Source organism: Capra hircus, chromosome 1 (genome assembly GCF_001704415.2).
Source record: "Capra hircus breed San Clemente chromosome 1, ASM170441v1, whole genome shotgun sequence".
In the NCBI taxonomy this organism is placed as follows: domain Eukaryota; kingdom Metazoa; phylum Chordata; class Mammalia; order Artiodactyla; family Bovidae; genus Capra; species Capra hircus.
Window position 1 is genome coordinate 74,233,484 of NC_030808.1, and position 19,655 is coordinate 74,253,138.

Consider the following 19,655-nt stretch of genomic DNA (forward strand, 5'->3'; position numbering starts at 1 on the left):
GCTAAGAGTTTGCCACAGAACTTGAGAGTTGTATTTTAAAAAAACAAGCCCCAGAGAAGTAAGCAGAAAGGTTTTTTCACAAACTAATGTACTGTAACAGGCTAGCTTCTGCCTGTAAGTCAGAGAAGGCGATGGCACTCCACTCCAGTACTCTTGCCTAGAAAATCCCATGGACGGAGGAGCCTGGTAGGCTGCAGTCCACGGGGTCTCAAAGAGTCGGACACGACTGAGCAACTTCACTTTCACTTTTCACTTTCATGCATTGGAGAAGGAAATGGCAACCCACTTCACTGTTCTTGCCTGGAGGAGAGCCTGGTGGGCTACCATCTATGAGGTCGCACAGAATCGGACACAACTGAAGCGACTTAGCAGCAGCAGCTGCCTTTAAGTGGGACAGCAATTTGGAAAGACTGGGAGTTTCTTTGATCTGTTTGATGCTGCACGCACAAGTAAAGGAATGATCTGTTTTTTGTTTTTGTTTTAGTCCCTAAATCATGTCTGACTCTTTGCCACCCCATGAACTGTAGCCGTCCAGGCGCCTCTACCTTGGGATTTCCTGGGCCAGAATGCTCGAGTGGGTTGCCATTTCCTTCTCCAGGGGATCAATTCCCGAGGGATTGAGCCTACATCTCTGCATTGCAGGCAGATTCTTTACCACTGAGCCACCTGGGAAGCCCAAAGGAATGACCTGCCTTAGTGCTTATTTAGATGGTAGTCTCTACTGTTCTTTCCTGAGTCATCTGAAACACTCTAGAAACCCGCGTTTTTATTACAAATCTAAGATACTCTTTGTCGTTGTTAGTCGCTCAGTCCTGTCTGACTCTTTGCGAGTCCGTGAATTGTCGCCTGCCAGGCCCCTCTGTCCATGGGACTTCCCAGGCAAGAATACTGGAATGGGCTGCCATTTCCCTCTCCAGGGGATCTTCCTGACCCAGGCATCAAATCCGAGTCTCCTTCATCGCAGGCAGATTGTTTAACGTCTAAGCCACCAGGGGATCTCCCAAGACACTCTTAAATATCTTCTAATAATTATTCTGTTTCTCTTCACCTTCCTCTCCATTTCCATTTCTTCTCTTAGGCCACATAACACACAGGGAAAAATAAAAGTCTACACAAATAGAAGCAGAAATACCTACATTTATAACAACTCAAGTGATTGTTGGGAAACCATAGATAGCTTTTGTTATTGTTGTTGTATGTGCTCAGTCATGTCCGACTGTTTCAACACTGTAGACTGTAGCTTGCCGAGCTCCTCTGTCTGTGGAATTTCCCAGGCAAGCATACTGTAGTGGGTTGCCATTTCCTGCTCCAGGGGATCTTCCTGACCCAGGGATCGAACCTGTGTCTCTTGCATCTCCTGCGGTGGCAGATGGATTCTTTACCACTGCACCAGTGGGAAAGCCCATAGATAGTTTACACTGAGATATTTTACTGGAGCACACAAATCACCTAAATGTTGACTTCCTGGTCTTTGAGAGATGATGTTAATTTGTTCATTCATTAAACACATTAATTAAGGTCATAAGATGAGCCAAGAAATGTATTAAATGTGGTGTTTAGGAAGGTAAAGAGACAGCACTTACCCTTGAGGAGCTCAGTCTACAGGAACTCAGAGGTTCAAGTCTCCCAAAAGACCAGTTCAAGAAATTATGACCTGGTCCTCTTTCCCTGTTTTGCCAGTTGGACAAAGGATATTTGTATCATCTTAGTGTAGCTGTATGCTGCTGCTGCTGCTGCTAAATCGCTTCAGTCGTGTCCGACTATGTGTGACCCCATAGATGGCAGCCCACCGGGCTTATACAGTGTAGCTGTATAAGAGCACTTAAAAGGTATTTAGTTTACTGTTCAGGATTATTCAAATACACAGACTCTCTGAAGGTCAATAGCTCATAGAATTCTGATCTGGCTGATGGAAAGTGAGCAGATAGTATAGAAGAACAGAGAGACCATTTGTTGACTTCCTTATTCAAAACATCCAAGACTCATGGCTGAGGCATAATTTCTACTACCTGTTTTATTTCTATGACTATAAGTATCACAAGGAGGAGCACTGGATCATTCACACTTTGGGAAATTAACAAAGAAAGAGTGCCTTGAATTTTTGCCTGAATTCTTTCAAACTGTATTAGGTTGGAGTTTGTTGCTTGAATGGGTGAATTAGTATCATTCTGATCCATGAAATGATTGTGCCTTAACCACCTGTCTTACTGATGGCTATCATTGATCATGAGTGAAGAACTGACAGATGGGAGTGGATCGATTTGTATCGTGGTTCCAACCGCTTACATAGTTTATTCCACTGCACAAATAATGGTAATACTCTCACAGGTGAGAAATCAGGGCAGCACAGCAGACCTGCAAAAGCCAGAGTTTTAAGTAACTCCCTCATCAAGTGCACCAGCATTCAGCTGGGCATGTATATTCCCTCTTTAATATTATCTGGGTGAGAAAGCTTGTTTCAAAGAGAAGAAAACCCAAAAAGAAATTAACTGGTTATGCCAAAGTTCTTCATTCAACACCTGATGCAATAAACACTGAGGACCTTTGTGCAGGGACCAATCTGAAGATGAGTAAGATGCAGTCATCCTAGGGAAGTTCATAGTTTGAAACTTGCATTAACAATGATAAAAGTAGGTCAAAATTCATCAGAGGCATATGAAAGTTTCTGAAACGGTGCAGTGGAGGTTCTAAGGAGAAAGATTTTGCCACCAGCTTAGGGTAGGGTCTTAGGGAAAGCTTACAGAAAAAGGCATAGAAGGAATTGACTCTGTCATTTAATTTGTAAAGAAAAAAGAAATTACCAATTCACTTAACAAAAACTTTTTTACCCTTCTCCTCCATGGTTTGTTGTTGTCCTTGTTTTGTTTTAGTGCTAAGTTATATCTGACTCTTTTGCAACCCCATGGACTGTAGCCCTGGCCAGGCTCCTCTGTCCATGGGGTTTCCCAGACAAAAATACTGGAGTGGGTTGCCATTTCCTTCTCCAGGGGATCTTCCAGACCCAGGCATTGTAGTAGCTAACATTTAATTAAGCACTGATTGTGTCCGGTATTTCACTAAGTGCTTGGCCCACTTTATTTCATGTAATCTTCAAAACAACCTATGAGATAGGAATTATCACTTCTATTTTATAGGAAAAGGCAGACAGAGCCTGAACTAACAGAAGAGTTTGTATTCTTGGCTATGAGAACCCAGGTAAGAAAAAGCTCTTATATCCAGCCTATGGGATAGAGACAAGTTGCGTTTTGAAGAATTAGTGAGGAAGAGAAACCTTTTCTAAGACCGCAGAGTCGGACACCACTTAGCAACTGAACAACAAAGAGTAGGAGGCCTCCTAAGCGTCTGAGTCAAAAACCTCATAAACAGTAAAAACACCTGAAGGACCGTGGACTTAGGTAGAATCTGCCTTGTTGAGTACGACTCCATCTCAGGAACCTTGTCTTTTGTCTTATCACTGTCGGCAGAGATTCTAGCACTCTGCCTGGCAAATAGTAGATGCTCAAATTTTTATCTGTTAAATGAGAATTTTCACCGTCATTGAACATTCACTGGAACGTTGGGGCAATTAATTATGTTTCCTTCCTCACGCCTACACTTTGGTTTTCCTATCTTAATATTGGAACGGCCTGAACATCATTAAGACACTATATTAAGTTTAATAAGCTGTTATCCAGGAAAACTTAATTACCTAGGGCAAAAGTAGGAATATTATAGTGGCTAATGGGAACGTCTGTACGGGACAGGGAGGACACTCTTTTTTATACGTTTAATCCTAATATTTTTGGCAGTCTGTGCAGAAGAGGGCAGAAGGTTGGTTTTACATTCCTTAAGGCGGGCTCCCTCACCAACTAAAGGCGCTGGAATTCTTGAGACGGAAACGCTCGCATAGGGATGCCCTCGCCCAGGACACCGCCCTTAAAATCAGACAGAGGAAGACTTCTTTTTCCTTGCAGGCGCTTGGCAATCCCTGCCCCCTAAGGGAGTGGAGGCAGAGAAAGAATACATCTACATCTCTCACGTCTGCCCGAGTACAGATTGGCAAGTGGTATGGAGCGCAGACCTCTGTCATTTATTTATTTTTCTTTCCACTGGGTGCGCTGTCCCTTTAAATGGGGGACGCTGGTGCTGGCTCCGTAACACCGGAGCCGGCAGCTTGTTGATTTCAGAGCTGGTGAATTTCACATTGTTTCCACTTCACTTTCCTCGCCCGGGGGAGGCTTAGGTTGGCTCTACAACCGCTATAGTCCGGGCCAGCGAGGGCCAGGGGAGGGCAGGGACCTACTGCATCTGGGCCGGCTTGGGGCCGCAGGAAAGGGTGTCGGGGCCACACACGCACTCTCCCTGCAGTCCAGATCCTCCTGAAGCCCGTACGCCCGGAGCGCACCCAGCCGGGACCGCCCGCCTAGACGCCGGCCCGCCAGCCCGCCCACGGGCCGGGGTCACAGCCAAGGAGCCGACGAGGGGAGGAGGCCCAGGGGGGCTGGGTGGGGGGGCGGGGGTGGGTGCTGCCGCCGCCGCCGCCGCGGAGCTGCTACTCGGCGCGTTTTGTATGAAGATGGCGGCTCCCACCGCCAGCAAGGCAGCCTCCCTGGGCTGTAACAACAAGCCTGCGTTCCCGGAGCTGGATTTCAGGTCGGGAGCTCGGGTGGAGGAATTGAACAAACTCATCCAAGAATTTACGAAGCACGACCAGCGGGAATATGACGACCAGAGAGCACTGGAGATTCACACAGCTAAGGATTTCATCTTTTCCATGCTGGGTAAGGAGGAAAAAGAGAGGGGGGTGTGTGTGTGAGTGATGGGAAACAGGGTAAAGAACCCATTCCCCCTTCTCGTGCGCTCTTTCCTTCTTTTCTTCCCGGAGCCAGGTGCCTGGGGTATAACCCATCTCTGTTCCGCCTTTCCCATTCTTCGCCGCAACCTGAGCTGCCTCCCCTTCCCTCCTAACTATACTTTGCCCCGGGTCCCTTTTCCGCACCGCCCCCGATTACTGACTCTTTTGTTAATTTCTCGCCGACTGGGGGTGGTAGGCAGGTGAAGCGTTGGTGGTGAAACGGCTCACTGTTGAGGGGAAGCCCCTGGAAGCCGCGCGGTCCAGAAGAGAACCCGCGGCGCCTTCAATGAAGGGATTTGTCTTTGGAGGCACGGACGTGCTCCTTCCCTGCGCCGAGTCTCAGGTCCTCTCTGGAGCTCGGGGAACGGAGACAGCCTGGGGCTCTGGCTCGGCTCCCGAGCGACAAGTTGCGAGCAGTCTTGCGGCGCGGCGCTGTCACGCCGAGCCTCCGGTGGCCAAACTTGTTGGGTGTTCCCTAGTAACCCGCTCGAGTATGCTGGGCGCCCGGAGTTCCTGCAACTTTGATTTGCAAATAGATTTCCCACTGAAGCGGTTGGAGGCATTTCCGGTGCTTCTCCAAGGTTCTTGCTGATCTCAGAATTCCTAATTCCCAGCTCGAAAATGACCGCGCTCAGACCTCTGACCCTGAGGATCGCCAGCCCCTTGCTCTTTGTGTGCTGTCTGTTCGCTGGCCGAGAGAGGTGTCCTGGGTTTCGAACCTCGGCGACGTTTGGATTAGAATAAAGCCGCCTCTCCCATCCCCCAGCCTGGCACCTACAGGTCCTTAACAGATTGTTGAATGTTGTGTATAGGAAAATAATTGAGCCGGGCAGGGCGATCGAATAATCCCCTAGTATCCTGTAGTTCCGAGTAGTGCTGTGGGAGTCCGCTGGTGGGAGCCTCCCACGTAGCTTGCGGCTCCATCGAGGCAACTCTGGCTGCCATGCAGTACGTGGCTTGGGGGTTAACACTCCACCGAACTGGGGGGACTCCAGTGTAGCGCTGCCTGACTCGTGTCTCTGTGAGCTCTACAAACACATTCTTGGGCAATTTACCAGGTAGTGGAAAATTTCATTGAAAAGGTCTTTGACTGCAGAGGAAGACTTGAGTTTTTCCCTTCCTCCTGCCATCTATTGGATTTCATCCGCTGCCTCCTCTGGTTTCTGGTTCTATCAGAGTGTACCTTCCGTCTCGGTTTGCGTCCTCCCCACAGCCCAAGAAGTGGGTAATACAAGTTGAACGTGTGGCCGCGGAGGGTAGTAACGTTTTGGGATGTTTTATGAGGCACATTAAAACTTGGGGCTGGATTTTACCTTTTGCTCCATTCTCCCCAAGTGTATCCTAGATTGTGTATGAGGTTGGAAAGCACTCTGTTGAGATATTTGACGATTCAGCTAGTATTTAGATAAATGTGGGGTGTGTGTGTGTGTGTGTGTGTGTGTGTGCGTGCGTGTGTTTAAATTACTCCCTAATCTTGTGGTGGGATGGGATTCCAGAGGAAAACTTTAGAAGCTTACAAAGCTTTCAGATCTGAAAACCAGCACTGTGCTTGTCAGAAGGGTGAGGATACACAGAGAATGCTCAGGGCAGTTATTTAAGTTGTTTAATCATTGCCTCTCTTCAGCATGTCTAATGGAAATTGCCCGTTGTGTTCTTACAGCCCCCAAATCAATTCCAATGTCTCCTGCTCTAGGTTGCTCACTAGGAAAAGGTGCTTGGTCCCCATCAGTAAGGGATACTCAAGGAGCAGAAAAGGGGAGGCTGTGGGAAGGGGTTAAGTTTAAATGCCCAGCTCATTAGGAACTTCTGTGTTAACCCCACAGCTGATACACTGATTTCACAAAGCCTTTACCCACATATGAATGGCAAATGAATTATTGCTTAATTCATTTTGTGTTGAATGTCATGAGTGTGTTGACAGGTAAATGAAATTCCCTTTTATTCCTTTTTACCCACTTAATCTTGCAAGAGTGGTCTTTTTCGCCCCCTGGGAATCTGATGTTTCCACCTGCAGGAGAGAAAAATTCAGGAGAATGTCATTTAAGCCTCTTAGCCCTCTGGACGCTAGAAGGCAGATGGCGAAATGAGCCTGCCTGTGTGTGGTGCTGCGTTCATTTGTGTGTTGCTTGCTTTCCTTTAATGAGGTGCTGGCTGCTCTAGACAAGTGAAGGTTTGGCGACAGCAAGGGTCCCTGTGTGGATTTACTTTTTCTAAAGTGGATTTTCGCTGGGCTTAAAAAAAACAAAATCTCTTTTTGTGCACTTTGTTTCACTTGCCACAGCTCAGAGTCTTTAATGAATATGCGAATGAGGTATCTTAATAACCCTCAGCTTGTTAAGGTGTTACAGGGGTGGGACCAGGCCCTTATTTCTGTGAGCTGGAGTGAGGGGAGATATAAGGGGGTTGAGTCCTCCTGGCTTTGTTCTGCCTCTGTTGGAGCAGCACCTGAGGATTGTCAGCAGCTTAAAAGCATTATTCCCTCACACGGAATGAAATGACAGGGAAATTTGGTGCAAACCTCTTTAATGGAACTGTGGATAACACTACCTCTCTTTTTAGGCTATTGGCAGGAGCAGCCACTCTGTTTGAGACTTTTAGCCTGGAATAAGCACCCCCAGCTTCCAAGATCCTTTTTGTTTTATCTAGATTGGAGGCAACTTTATGCAGAAGAGCAAAGTGGTGGTATAGACTTGTCATAAACAGGAACCTGTCAGCACCAGGAAACTCCACTGTCCTACCAAAGCGGACGTCTGCATATGCTGTGGAGTAGGTCTGAGCCCACTACTGGTCACACAGTGGCCTTGTGGTCTGTCCTAACGTTCTCTGTCCGGAGATTCTGATTCCTTTGGAAGCAGGTGTTTGTGGGAGTCATCTAGACTCGCTTTTTATTTCTCTACACCTTGGTCTTTTTGGAGAATGATTGCTGTTATTATCTAGTTAATATTTGAGAGCCCAGACTGTGGGAGAGGCAGTGCATAATAAATGCCATTTATCAAAATTCAGGGAAATTGCTAGAGTTCATTAATGTTTTAATAATATTTGGTGTTTGCATAGTATCTCTGCCAGCTCTTTTGTTATCTTCATTCCTCTGCTGAACTTGGATGAAGACTGGTTATATCCCCATTGAACAGATGCAGAACAGGGGTTACGCAGAAGGTAGAAGAACCAGAAAGAAACAAGCAGTCCCTATACTTTCCCTTCAGTCCAAATGGTTAGTACCATGGTGTGGTCATTAGAGGAGTCATCACTTACTGACTGCCTTCTTGGTGCCTGGAGTTTCACATAACTTTAGGAGTAGGTATTGCTTTCCCATTATCCAGATAAAGATATTGAAATTTACTAGGATTAAGAATCATCCAGGGTTCCATGGCTAATAAGTGGAAGAGGTTGCTTAAACCTCACATTGGCCTGATTCTAGGTCTTTTTTTTTTTATAATTAAGAGTTGATGCATTAAATCCAAAGGAGGGACTTTGTTTAAAAACAAAGCATTCCCTCTTCTTTCAGAAATTTGTTTCTGATTTCAGCTGTAAGTATTAGGGTAATCCAGGCAGCATTTGAGGTGAGTCCTGGAGCAATCTGAATTTGAATATTTTATTCCATAAAAGGATCATTTGTTTTGAATTTCAGGTTGAGAAAATGATGGTCCTTATAATAAATGTTCAAACCTATAGTTCCTGTCTTAGTTTGCCTCTTACTGGCTTAGTGGTCTTAGTTTTTTCGTCTATTAAACACAGATAATAATAATTTTGTCTATTAAACATGGATAGTAGTATTTTCATCTATTAAACATGGATATAGTAATGCATGGTTTCAGAATTGTTATGGGTGCATATAAAGTTACTTTGTAAACCAAAAAGGAAGGTATAGAGGATTTTATTATTTATTTTTAAGAAATTGGCATTTTTAGAAAATCTAGTGAACTTACACTAGAATTATCTCTGCAGCTTCCTATCAGAAAGACTACAGAGTATATTTAGAGGTGACTTAGGAGAAGAAAGGCTCTGGCTGTAGAGGGCATGATTAATTCCAACTCACATTACCATTTGTTAAGTTCATACTGTATACTGGCCCTTGTGCTAGCTACTTTGCATAAATCTATTCATGTAATTTTTTTGCAGAGACTTTATAAGGATAAATATCATCATGCCTCTTTTAGAGGTGAAGTAAATGGTATTATCCCCTTTTAAAGATGAAACATTGAGGCTCAGAGAGGTCAAGTACTTATGCCAAAACCATACAGAGGCTGCCTTTGAACCTATAAAAGGATGTCTGACTCAAAAGCTCATGTTCCTTCCACTGTATGGGCAGTCTGTTTCTATCAATTCTGGACCAGACAACCAAAGAGGCCCCACTCCCTGGGGAATGCTGTACCACTCAGTACCCTGCTTAGCCTGCAGGAGCAGAGATGGTCTCTTTTGTCCTGTCTCTCTTTTTTTTTTAAGCTTTCTATTTTGTGTTGGGGTATAGCTGATTAACAATGTTGTGGTAGTTTCAGGTGAACAGCAAAGGGACTCAGCCGTACATACACAGGTCTTTCTTACATTCATGCGTTCAGCGAGTAATTACTGAATGTTATACTGTTTTCCAAGCAGTATGCAGGGTCATAAGAATAAAATAGTGAGCAAAAACTTTAATTCAAGTGGGAGACCCCTCCCTCTACCGCTTGCCCATTAACTCCAAAAAGAGAATGGTTTGCTCACTCTTGTCTCCTTTCAGACCCATGGTGTTTCTGAGCGCTGTCAGATCTACCATATTTTTAGACACTTTTTGTGTCTATGGAGTAGGCCATTTTGAAGCCTTGTCTTTCGGGTAGTTACTTTCCTTAATGAATTCATCCAGCCATCTTTACTGAGGGGATTTATTGTGAATTGTTGCTAAGTCTTGGTAACTTCCTTTGCGTTCTAGTCACTGATGTGCTGTGGTATCTATATAACAGACAGAGTCATCTTTGAAGTCTGTTCCAGCTCTGAAGACATTATGCATCTGGGGCAGGGAAGTCCCTCTACATTTATTTTTGCTTCTAGTTTGAGTTGGTTTCCATTCTCCCTCCATGGTTCTAGGCAGTCACTGCCCTTCATGACAGAAGAGCCCTGGTCTTTCCATGAGGCCTTGTCGTGCCAGCCATTGGATGATGCGTTGCTTGTGATTAGACTGGGCCCCTTTTGTATTCACAGAAATAGTGGAGTCTCTTATGTCAAACCAGGAACTTGTCATTGAATGTTAGCTCTTTAGACTCTCCTGGAGCTTTTTAACAGTTTGGAATCTCTGATCCCCTTTCAGGCCTATTGAATCTGAATCCCTAGAGATCCCCAGACTGGCTGCTCAGCGCTCCAGCATCCTGTCCCATGTTCAGTTCAGCCTGATACTGTGCATTTCTGGTTCAGTAGAGCTGCACATACACACAGTGAGCTGATCCTAGTTGACTTTTGAGGCTAGAACTGGGCTGCTGAGCCTAACGAGCGGTTACATCTGCTGCTTCTGGAAGATAATGCTGGAATCCTTCCCCCGGGACAGAGACAGGGAGGCATAGTGATTGAAATGAGAATGTTTCCTTTATGTCAGAGGTTGTCATAGGGTTTCACATTATTGGATAATTTCCATCAACAGCATAACCCTTTGAAGTAAAGAAGTATGGGGAACTCCAGAACTGGAAAAATTCAGGAATTTGTCCAGGTTTACCAGCAAGTAAGTGACATAGCTGGGACTTAACCAAGGTCAGGCTGATGCAAAAGCCCTTGCTTTGAACAATGATACTATTCTGCCTTCTCAAGGGACAGGAGAACTGGACTCTAGTCTCAGCTTCTCCAGTAACTTTCTCTGTGACTTTGGGCAAGTCACATAACGACTCTGAGTCTCAGTTTCTAAATAGTTAAATTGGGGCAAATAATTATGCCTACCTCCTGTGTTCAGGTGCATTCAGTGCTAAAGCTGAAGATATGAAAGAAGGATGTTTCTGACTTCTTGTACCAGCTCTGTTTTATACTGTGTGGAGTGTGTGCTACCCTGAGGCACCTAATATTTGGGGGTATTTTTTGGCCCATTTTCCAATTACAGAAAATACAAAGATATAAGTAAAATCAACTCTGAATTCTAATTATTATTAATATTTGATGCACAATTTTTTCTGGGCATCTATGTTTATAAAACATGCTTTCAGTCACTCATACTTGCATACAGTTTTACATACATATTCCTATTGCATATATATATATATATATATATTTCTTAATAAACTGACCAATATGCTATCATCTATTCCACTTTTAGAAAGAAACTATATATAACCTGTGGAAAGATGTTTTCTAGCCTCTTTCACTCATTTTTTATTTAAAAAATATACTGTTTTGGAAATTACAGGACACTGTAATATAACGATTGAGGGATGAAGAACCTTCTTGTTGGTGAGATTTGAGGGTTTGGCCTGCCTTACCTGAATATCTTTTTTGTTTGGGCCGTTTTCTCTATCCAAATTTGTTAACTTGGGTCCTTGGAAACAATAACTTTGAATCTCTGAACTTGAAAAGGGAAAAATTACATCTTTATTTTTATTGACTTCTAAAAGAGGCTTGCTCCTTAGAAGTAAAGCTATGCCAAACCTAGACAGCATATTAAAAAGCAGAGACATCGCTTTTCCAACAACTGTCCATATAGTCAAAGCTATGGTTTTTCCAGTACTCGTGGCTAGATGTAAGAGTTGGACCATAAAGAAGGCTGAGTGCCGAAGAATTGATGCTTTTGAACTGTGGTGTTGGAGAAGACTCTTGCAAGTCCCTTGGAGTGCAATCAAACCAGTCAATCCTAAAGGAAATCAAAGCTGAATATTGATTGGAAGGACTGATGCTAAAGCTCCAATACTTTGGCCACATGATGGAAAGAACTGACTCATTAAAAGAGACCTTGGTGCTGGGAAAGATTGAAGGCAGGAGAAGGGGACAACAGAGGATGAGATGGTTGAATGGCATCACTGACTGAGTGGACATGAGTTTGAGCAAGTTCTGGGAGATGGTGAAGAACAGGGAAGCCTCGCGTGCTACAGTCTATGGGGTCGCAAAGAGTCGGACATGACTGAGCGACTGAACAACAACTGCAGTATTGCATTTCCTTTCATTATAAAAGTAGGTAACAGACCATAGTAGTATTGGCAGTATCTATGTATCTTGCTTTTGTTGCCAAAAGAAATCACAGCCATTGTCATTTCATATTAAAGACATTATAGACGTCTCAAAAAACATTCATCGCTGCTTTGAAATTATGGTAGATGTTAGACTTGCTGCTAGATTTTATTGACTGCATTAATAAAGAATCACATATGGTACTCTGTCACATATTTGTCTTTTTTAAAGTAAGTTTTGTATTTTAATACAAATTATTTGAAGTCCTGTGTGATTTTATCGTTCATTTAAATATCGTGTGTTTTTTTTTGCAGGGCTTCCTAAAAGCCTGTTCACAGATGCAGTTAAGAATCTCAGCTTCTAAAGAAATCTTATCTCTGTTTTGTTTTCTTCAGTTCAGTTCAGTTCAGTTCAGTTGCTCAGTCATGTCCGACTCTTTGTGACCCCATGAATCGCAGCACGCCAGGCCTCCCTGTCCGTCACCAGCTCCCAGAGTTCACTCAGACTCACGTCCATCGAGTCCGTGATGCCATCCAGCCATCTCATCCTCTGTCGTCCCCTTCTCCTCCTGCCCCCAATCCCTCCTAGCATCAGAGTCTTTTCCAATGAGTCACCTCTTCGCATGAGGTGGCCAAAGTACTGGAGTTTCAGCTTTAGCATCATTCCTTCCAAAGAAATCCCAGGGCTGATCTCCTTCAGAATGGACTGGTTGCTTCTCCTTGCAGTCCAAGGGACTCTCAAGAGTCTTCTCCAACACCACAGTTCAAAAGCATCAATTCTTTGGTGCTCAGCTTTCTTCACAGTCCAACTCTCGCATCCATACATGACTACTGGAAAAACCATAGCATTGACTAGATGGACCTTTGTTGGCAAAGTAATGTCTCTGCTTTTTAATATGCTATCTAGGTTGGTCATAACTTTTCTTCCAAGGAGTAAGCGTCTTTTAATTTCATGGCTGCAGTCACCATCTGCAGTGATTTTGGAGCCCCCCAAAATAAAGTCTGACACTGTTTCCACTGTTTCCCCATCTATTTCCCATGAAGTGATGGGACCAGTGGCCATGATCTTCGTTTTCTGAATGTTGAGCTTTAAGCCAGTTTTTCCACTCTCCTCTTTCACTTTTATCAAGAGGCTTTTTAGTTCCTCTTCACTTTCTGCCATAAGGGTGATGTCACCTGCATATCTGAGGTTATTGATATTTCTCTTGGCCATTTTGATTCCAGCTTGTGCTTCTTCCAGCCCAGTATTTCTCATGATGTACTCTGCATATAAGTTAAATAAGCAGGGTGACAATATACAGCCTTGACGTACTCCTTTTCCTATTTGGAACCAGTCTGTTGTTCCATGTCCAGTTCTAAGTGTTGCTTCCTGACCTGCATATAGGTTTCTCAAGAGGCAGGTCAGATGGTCTGATATTCCCATCTCTTTTGTTTTCTTCTCCCAGCTCAAATGCCACTTGACTCATGAAGCTTTCCTGTATATCTCCCAGGAGGAAAAAAATTTCCTTTTCTTCTGTGTTCTTCTAATACCTGGTCCCCTTTTATAGCCCTTGGTGCACTATTCCCGATGCTATAGGCTAAATAATACCTGCTCACTTATCTTTGCAGCACTGAGTGGAGTAAACAGTAGGTACTAACAGAGTTTAATGACTTGATGCATTTTAAAAGAGCCCTTCTGTGCAGAGCTTTTTATATCATACAACCCACTCCAGGAGTCTTGCCTGGAAAATCTCATGGACAGAGGAGCTTGGCAGGCTGCAGTCCATGGGGCTGTAAAAGAGTCAGACACAACTTAACAACTAAACATCAGGTTAAGGCACGGGCGCTTTCTGACATTGTCTCTTTATAATTGCCGCCTCTCATTAAGCCATATTATGACATCTTCTCTGGAGTCAAGGATGGAAATCTTGATCTGGTCTCTGTTTATGGTAGGGAAATTTCTTCTTAGATTTTAATAATTTATCCTTGAGACTTAGATAGGGCAGTTTAAGAGATGTCTCAAGTAATTGCTGTAGCTTGTTGTCTGAGAGCAGCAAATGGTGAATTGTGGAAACGTGCCCTTTCTTGTAGATCCAGATTTTTCTTCCCTGGGCATCTGGGGTACTTGTGAACCTCTTGCATGCCCATGCTTGGGGCTTTAAAGGATGCAGAGAAAGCATAAGTCATCTTTCCCATGAAGGTGTTCCTTGTGCTTATCAGTCAACCTCCAGGTGTTTGGATGCCTATTCTGGAATCATAATTGCAGCAATTATTTATGATTATAAACTACTATAATTTGCCATCAATTTATTTTTGTGCAGTGCTTTGTAAATTACAGTACATTTTTGTGGATTACAACATGCGTTAGCATCTGGTATGGTGTGGCTTTATTCTTCGGACCAGCCTCTGAGAAAGATTGTGTAGGAACTAGTAACCTCCATTTACAGATGGGAATACTGAGATGCTGGAAGGTGATATGACTCAGTTGGAAGTTACAGAATAGGACTCCACCCAGATCTCCAGTGTTTTCTGCTCCAGCACACAGCCTGCCAAGAACGTGTGGCTTTTCTCCCCAGACATCTTTCATGGTTGCTGAGGTGAGTCTGTGTCCCCAGCCCAGGCAGGGGTAGCAACTTTCATACCTCTCCAGGCTTTTCTGCTCTCTACTGGCCCAGGAGTACATAGTGGGTGAGGGCACCATGGCTCAGTACATGCCCTACAGATGTGCATTTTTCATGTCTGGTTCTTAGCCTCACTCATCTGGTTCTGAGGGTCTGTGACAGCATTTACAGTGGACCTGGTTGACTACTTGCCAGCTGAGTGATCTCTTTAAGGACAGTCCATAATTATGCCATTATGTCAGGCCCTGTCTCCAGGAAACAGCTATCTATTTTTCATGCACTTAAGTGCCTTTTCATGAATTCCCTTTGCATGAGATAAAGAGACAGATTACTAGGGACAGTGCTGCTATGAATAAAGCTGGCTTAGGGAGCTGTTATTCAATTTGTTTGTTTTTTTTTATATATTTTTTCTCAACACAAGAAGACATGATTACTACTTGTGAGTTGTCAGGAGTGAGAGTTGGCATAAATCTTATTTAGGTTTCTGTTCTGAGTATTTAAATATCTACAATGTGCATAGAATTAAGCTTGCATTCATTAATTCATAAATTCACTCAACATATGTTTGAGTGTCTGTCATGAACTAATGTGATTACTATGGTGCAACTATTGTATCATAAGAGCGCAAAGTAGTGAATAAGAGAAGCAAGTCTCTCATAAGTCTTCATGGGACTTAGGTTCTCTGGGGAATTCAGCAAGATATAAACACACAAGTAGGAAATATAAAAACAAAAACCGCAGATCATCATGATAGACAGTAACTGGGTAGGATGGAGTGAAGAGTTGTAGAGAAGGTTTCTCTGGAGTAGACAGATTTGAACTAAAAGCATAAGAAGGACTGGGTCATCTGAGGACAGATGAAAGAGTACTCAGGTAGATGGAACAACATGTGCAAAGGCCCTGGGGTGGGTACATTTGAGAACTTTTGAGGGTGCTTAAATTACAGCAAGTCTGACTTGGCCTCTACAAGGTAAAGTGGTCTGTGTTCAGATTAAGCCCATGGTAGATGGAATGAACTGCCTGCCTTGGAATGGAGCAAGTTTCCTGCAACTGGAGGTTTCCCAAATGGGGCCATCCTTTGTCTGGGCTCTTACTGGTAGCATTCCAGGACTGGAGGAGAGGGGAGACAGTGTAGAAAGGTTGCATTCAGTTCAGTTCAGTTGCTCAGTCGTGTCCGACACTTTGCAACCCCATGAATCGCAGCATGCCAGGCCTCCCTGTCCATCACCATCTCCCTGAGTTCACTCAAACTCAAGTCCATCGAGTCGGTGATGCCATCCAGCCATCTCATCCTCTGTCGTCCCCTTCTCCTCCTGCCCCCAATCCCTCCCAGCATCAGAGTCTTTTCCAATGAGTCAACTCTTCGCATGAGGTGGCCAAAGTACTGGAGTTTCAGCTTTAGCATCATTCCTTCCAAAGAAATCCCAGGGCTGATCTCCTTCAGAATGGACTGGTTGCTTCTCCTTGCAGTCCAAGGGACTCTCAAGAGTCTTCTCCAACACCACAGTTCAAAAGCATCAATTCTTTGGTGCTCAGCTTTCTTCACAGTCCAACTCTCACATTCATACATGACCACTGGAAAAACCATAGCATTGACTAGACGGACCTTAGTTGGCAAAGTAATGTCTCTGCTTTAAATATACTATCTAGGTTGGTCATAACTTTTCTTCCAAGGAGTAAGCGTCTTTTAATTTCATGGCTGCAGTCACCATCTGCAGTGATTTTGGAGCCCCCCAAAATAAAGTCTGACACTGTTTCCACTGTTTCCCCATCTATTTCCCATGAAGTGATGGGACCAGTGGCCATGATCTTCGTTTTCTGAATGTTGAGCTTTAAGCCAACTTTTTCGCTCTCCTCTTTCACTTTTATCAAGAGGCTTTTTAGTTCCTCTTCACTTTCTGCTATAAGGGTGATGTCATCTGCATATCTGAGGTTATTGATATTTCTCCCAGCAATCTTGATTCCAGCTTGTGCTTCTTCCAGCCCAGTATTTCTCATGATGTACTCTGCATATAAGTTAAATAAGCAGGGTGACAATATACAGCCTTGACGTACTCCTTTTCCTATTTGGAACCAGTCTGTTGTTCTATGTCCAGTTCTAAGTGTTGCTTCCTGACCTGCATATAGGTTTCTCAAGAGGCAGGTCAGATGATCTGATATTCCCATGTCTTTCAGAATTTTCCACAGTTTATTGTGATCCACACAGTCAAAGTTGCGTTACAGGTCTTCAAAAGGCCCTTTATAGCCATGTGATTCTCTGATTTCACCTCTGATAGCCCTAAGTCAGCAACAGTGAATTCTGTATTAGATGATTTATGGGTCAAATTGCAGTTTTCATGGGAAGATGATAAGCTTTTATTTTTTCATCTGAACTTCCACAGTCTACAAAATACTTTCATAGGCATAATCTAGTTTTGACTTCTTAAAACAACCCCCAAAAGTAGGTATTATTATTGTCTATTTTAACATAGGAAGAGACCGATAATCAAGAGAAGTAACACACTCAGGGTCACTAAATAGTTGAGGTGAAATCGGATTGAAGTCCTTTGACGTTCACCTCAAATTCTTTGTATTAAGCTGATTCTAGAAACCTCCCTTATCCCACCCTGTTATAGCCACCCCAGGATATGGAGGAAGAATTTCTGGTCAGAGAGAGGCACTGAGGACCAGTGGGAAGAACCAAGCCCATAGACTGCAGGTCTGTACTTGCCCATTGTTGGTATGCAACTTGGAAGCACTTTTCTAGCTTCAAGATCAGCCTTTTAGCAGCTGCAGCTGTTCATAATAACAGCTGCTTATGCGAATGGTGATGTGATTAATAAAGAAAATTAACAGTTTGTTCTTTCAGCTGTGCCCTTGGTGTGTGCAGTCTGCTTTCATGCAGGCTGTGTTTCTGATCTGGAACAACACAGTTCCACTGGCATATGGCCATCCAGGGGCTCCTAGCCCCTGGAGAAGGGGTTGTCTCTCAGAATCCTAGCCTGGGAGCCAAAAGCCCATCAGGGACTGGGCAGTAAGGAAAGTGGTGGGCAGGGTGGTGAGTGCCAGCTGGTTCTTGATTTCAGAGTCAGGGATGCTGGGGAGTAGGGGGCTGCACTGGTGAAGATCACCTCTCACCTCCCTTGTAGGTCAGACAGAACACCATGGCTGCCAGTTTCTCACCTCTGATTTGTAATCTGTGGCCTAGAGAAGGGCCAGCGTTCATTCATTACATACAGCTAGTCTGGGGGCAGAATCATGGTTAGAACCCAGGATTCTCGTCTACCTGCTCTGTGTGTGTGTTTGTGTTACTTCTAGGATACCGTTTCCAAGTAAATTTTCCCTTTGAATCAGAAAACTATAGTTGAAAATAATAGCCACACTCCAATATGAATAGTTCAAAGTGCTTTATACTTTATGTCTATTACCTAAATTAATGCCAACAACACCCTATGAGGAAGGTGTTATTTCTTCTTTACTGATGAGCTATCCAAAACACAGAGAGGTTAAGTAATTTGCCTAAAGTCACAGAGCTAGTGGTAGACTGGGAATGTGAACCCAGGAAATCTAGCTTCAGGCAGAAAATTAGCAAATAACTATGGATCTCCTTTTTTAACCTCATTGAGAAAAATGTCTCCTGTAAAGTGGAAATCGTTGACGGGACACAATTTCATTGCTGTTAGGAAACTTGGAAATTAGGTGGCCTGAGTTCCTCCCTCCTCCATTTTAAACAGAAATGGAAACTGAGACCCAGAATGGAAAGGGACCTTCATCTTCTTGACTCTGACTCTTGACTGCTTTTGGGCAGAGTGCAGGTGAGGTAAAATGTCCAGCAAGTGGCTGCTTCCTGAGAAAGGTGTTTGCACCTGAGACTGTCGCCTCAGCAGTGTCTGCTCCCTGGAGAGCATCTGCCTCGGATTAAAGTCACTTTGAGAAGCTGTACTTCTAGGTAGGGTATGTTTCCCTGCTACACAGCTGCCTTGTAGTTTGAAGTTTTTTAATTGCTATCAGATGAAGAATGCTAAAGAAATAACCTAGTGGGTACAGTGCGTTTCTGGGGTGTCGTGTTCGCATTTTGTCTTTGTTCCTAGTCTGTTACTGCCCCCCACCCCGGCTTGTGTGTCCTTTTCTCACATCTCTGCTGTCTGTACAGTTTGAGATCATAGTGAATATTTTCGTCTCTTAAACAGTCTGTTATCTACAGTAAGGAAGGGGGCTGGCTGAGCAGACCGTGAGATACTGGGTCCAGCTCTGTGGGCTGGTAAGACTCCTGGTGATCTTCCTTCTGTGCTGCTGGTCTGAGAGCTCAGAACCTTAGGAGGATTTAGAGAATTGTAATAGGATTCAGAGAATTACAGAGGAGTTAAGCTAGTGGGGATCTTCCTGAGATTAGTTCATCCACCCCATCACACTTCTGGTGGGGAAATTTAACCCTGTGGTGGACAGTGACTTGCTCGAGGTCGCACTGGCCACGACAGTGATAACGATCATATTGGGAAACTCTTCCCTGCTGTTTATTGAGCATTATTGCAAGTGCTTTGTAATCATTAACACATTTAATCCCGACAACAACTCTGTAATGGGGGTGCTGCTACCATCCTCACTTTCCTGATAAATTACAGTAGTTAAGTTACCTGCTCAAGCTGGTGAGAGGCTAGATTCAAACCTAAGCAGTCGGGCTTTTAACCCCTTATACCTTTCCATAACATGAGTGCCATCTCCGTGCTAGGTTCTGTGCTGGTTGCTGGTGTAAAACGTGTGTTGTTGTGCTCAGTTCCTCAGTCGTATCTGACCCTTTGCGACCCCATGGATTGTAGCCAGCCAGGCACCTCTGTCCATGGGACTTCACAGGCAGGATTACTGAAGTGGGTTGCCATTCCCTTCTCCAGGGGATTTTCCTGATCCAGGTATCAAACCTGCATCTCCTGCACTGGCAGATGGATTATTTACCACTGCATCACCTAGGAAGCTCTGGCATAAAACATGAGGTGGTGTTAATTGTTGATGGAGATGATGGAAGGCAGGGAATGCAGGGCAGAGCAGAGAAGAGGTTGGTGTGATTTTCCAGTGCAAGCCAGTTGCTAATATGATTCTTCCGGCTGCTGGTCCAGAGCCTTTTTATTCTATCAT

The 19,655-nt window shown here is 44.1% G+C and overlaps 1 protein-coding gene across 1 annotated transcript in view; it reads left to right on the plus strand.

Moving 5' to 3' along the window:
• The window catches only part of MB21D2 (Mab-21 domain containing 2), a 129,601-nt gene continuing 113,935 nt past the window's right edge, over nucleotides 3,990–19,655 (plus strand). The window contains exon 1 of the mRNA XM_005675249.3: nucleotides 3,990–4,760. Coding sequence (XP_005675306.2) covers nucleotides 4,550–4,760 — 211 coding nt within the window. The 5' untranslated portion in view covers nucleotides 3,990–4,549. The remainder of the gene's footprint in view (nucleotides 4,761–19,655) is intronic.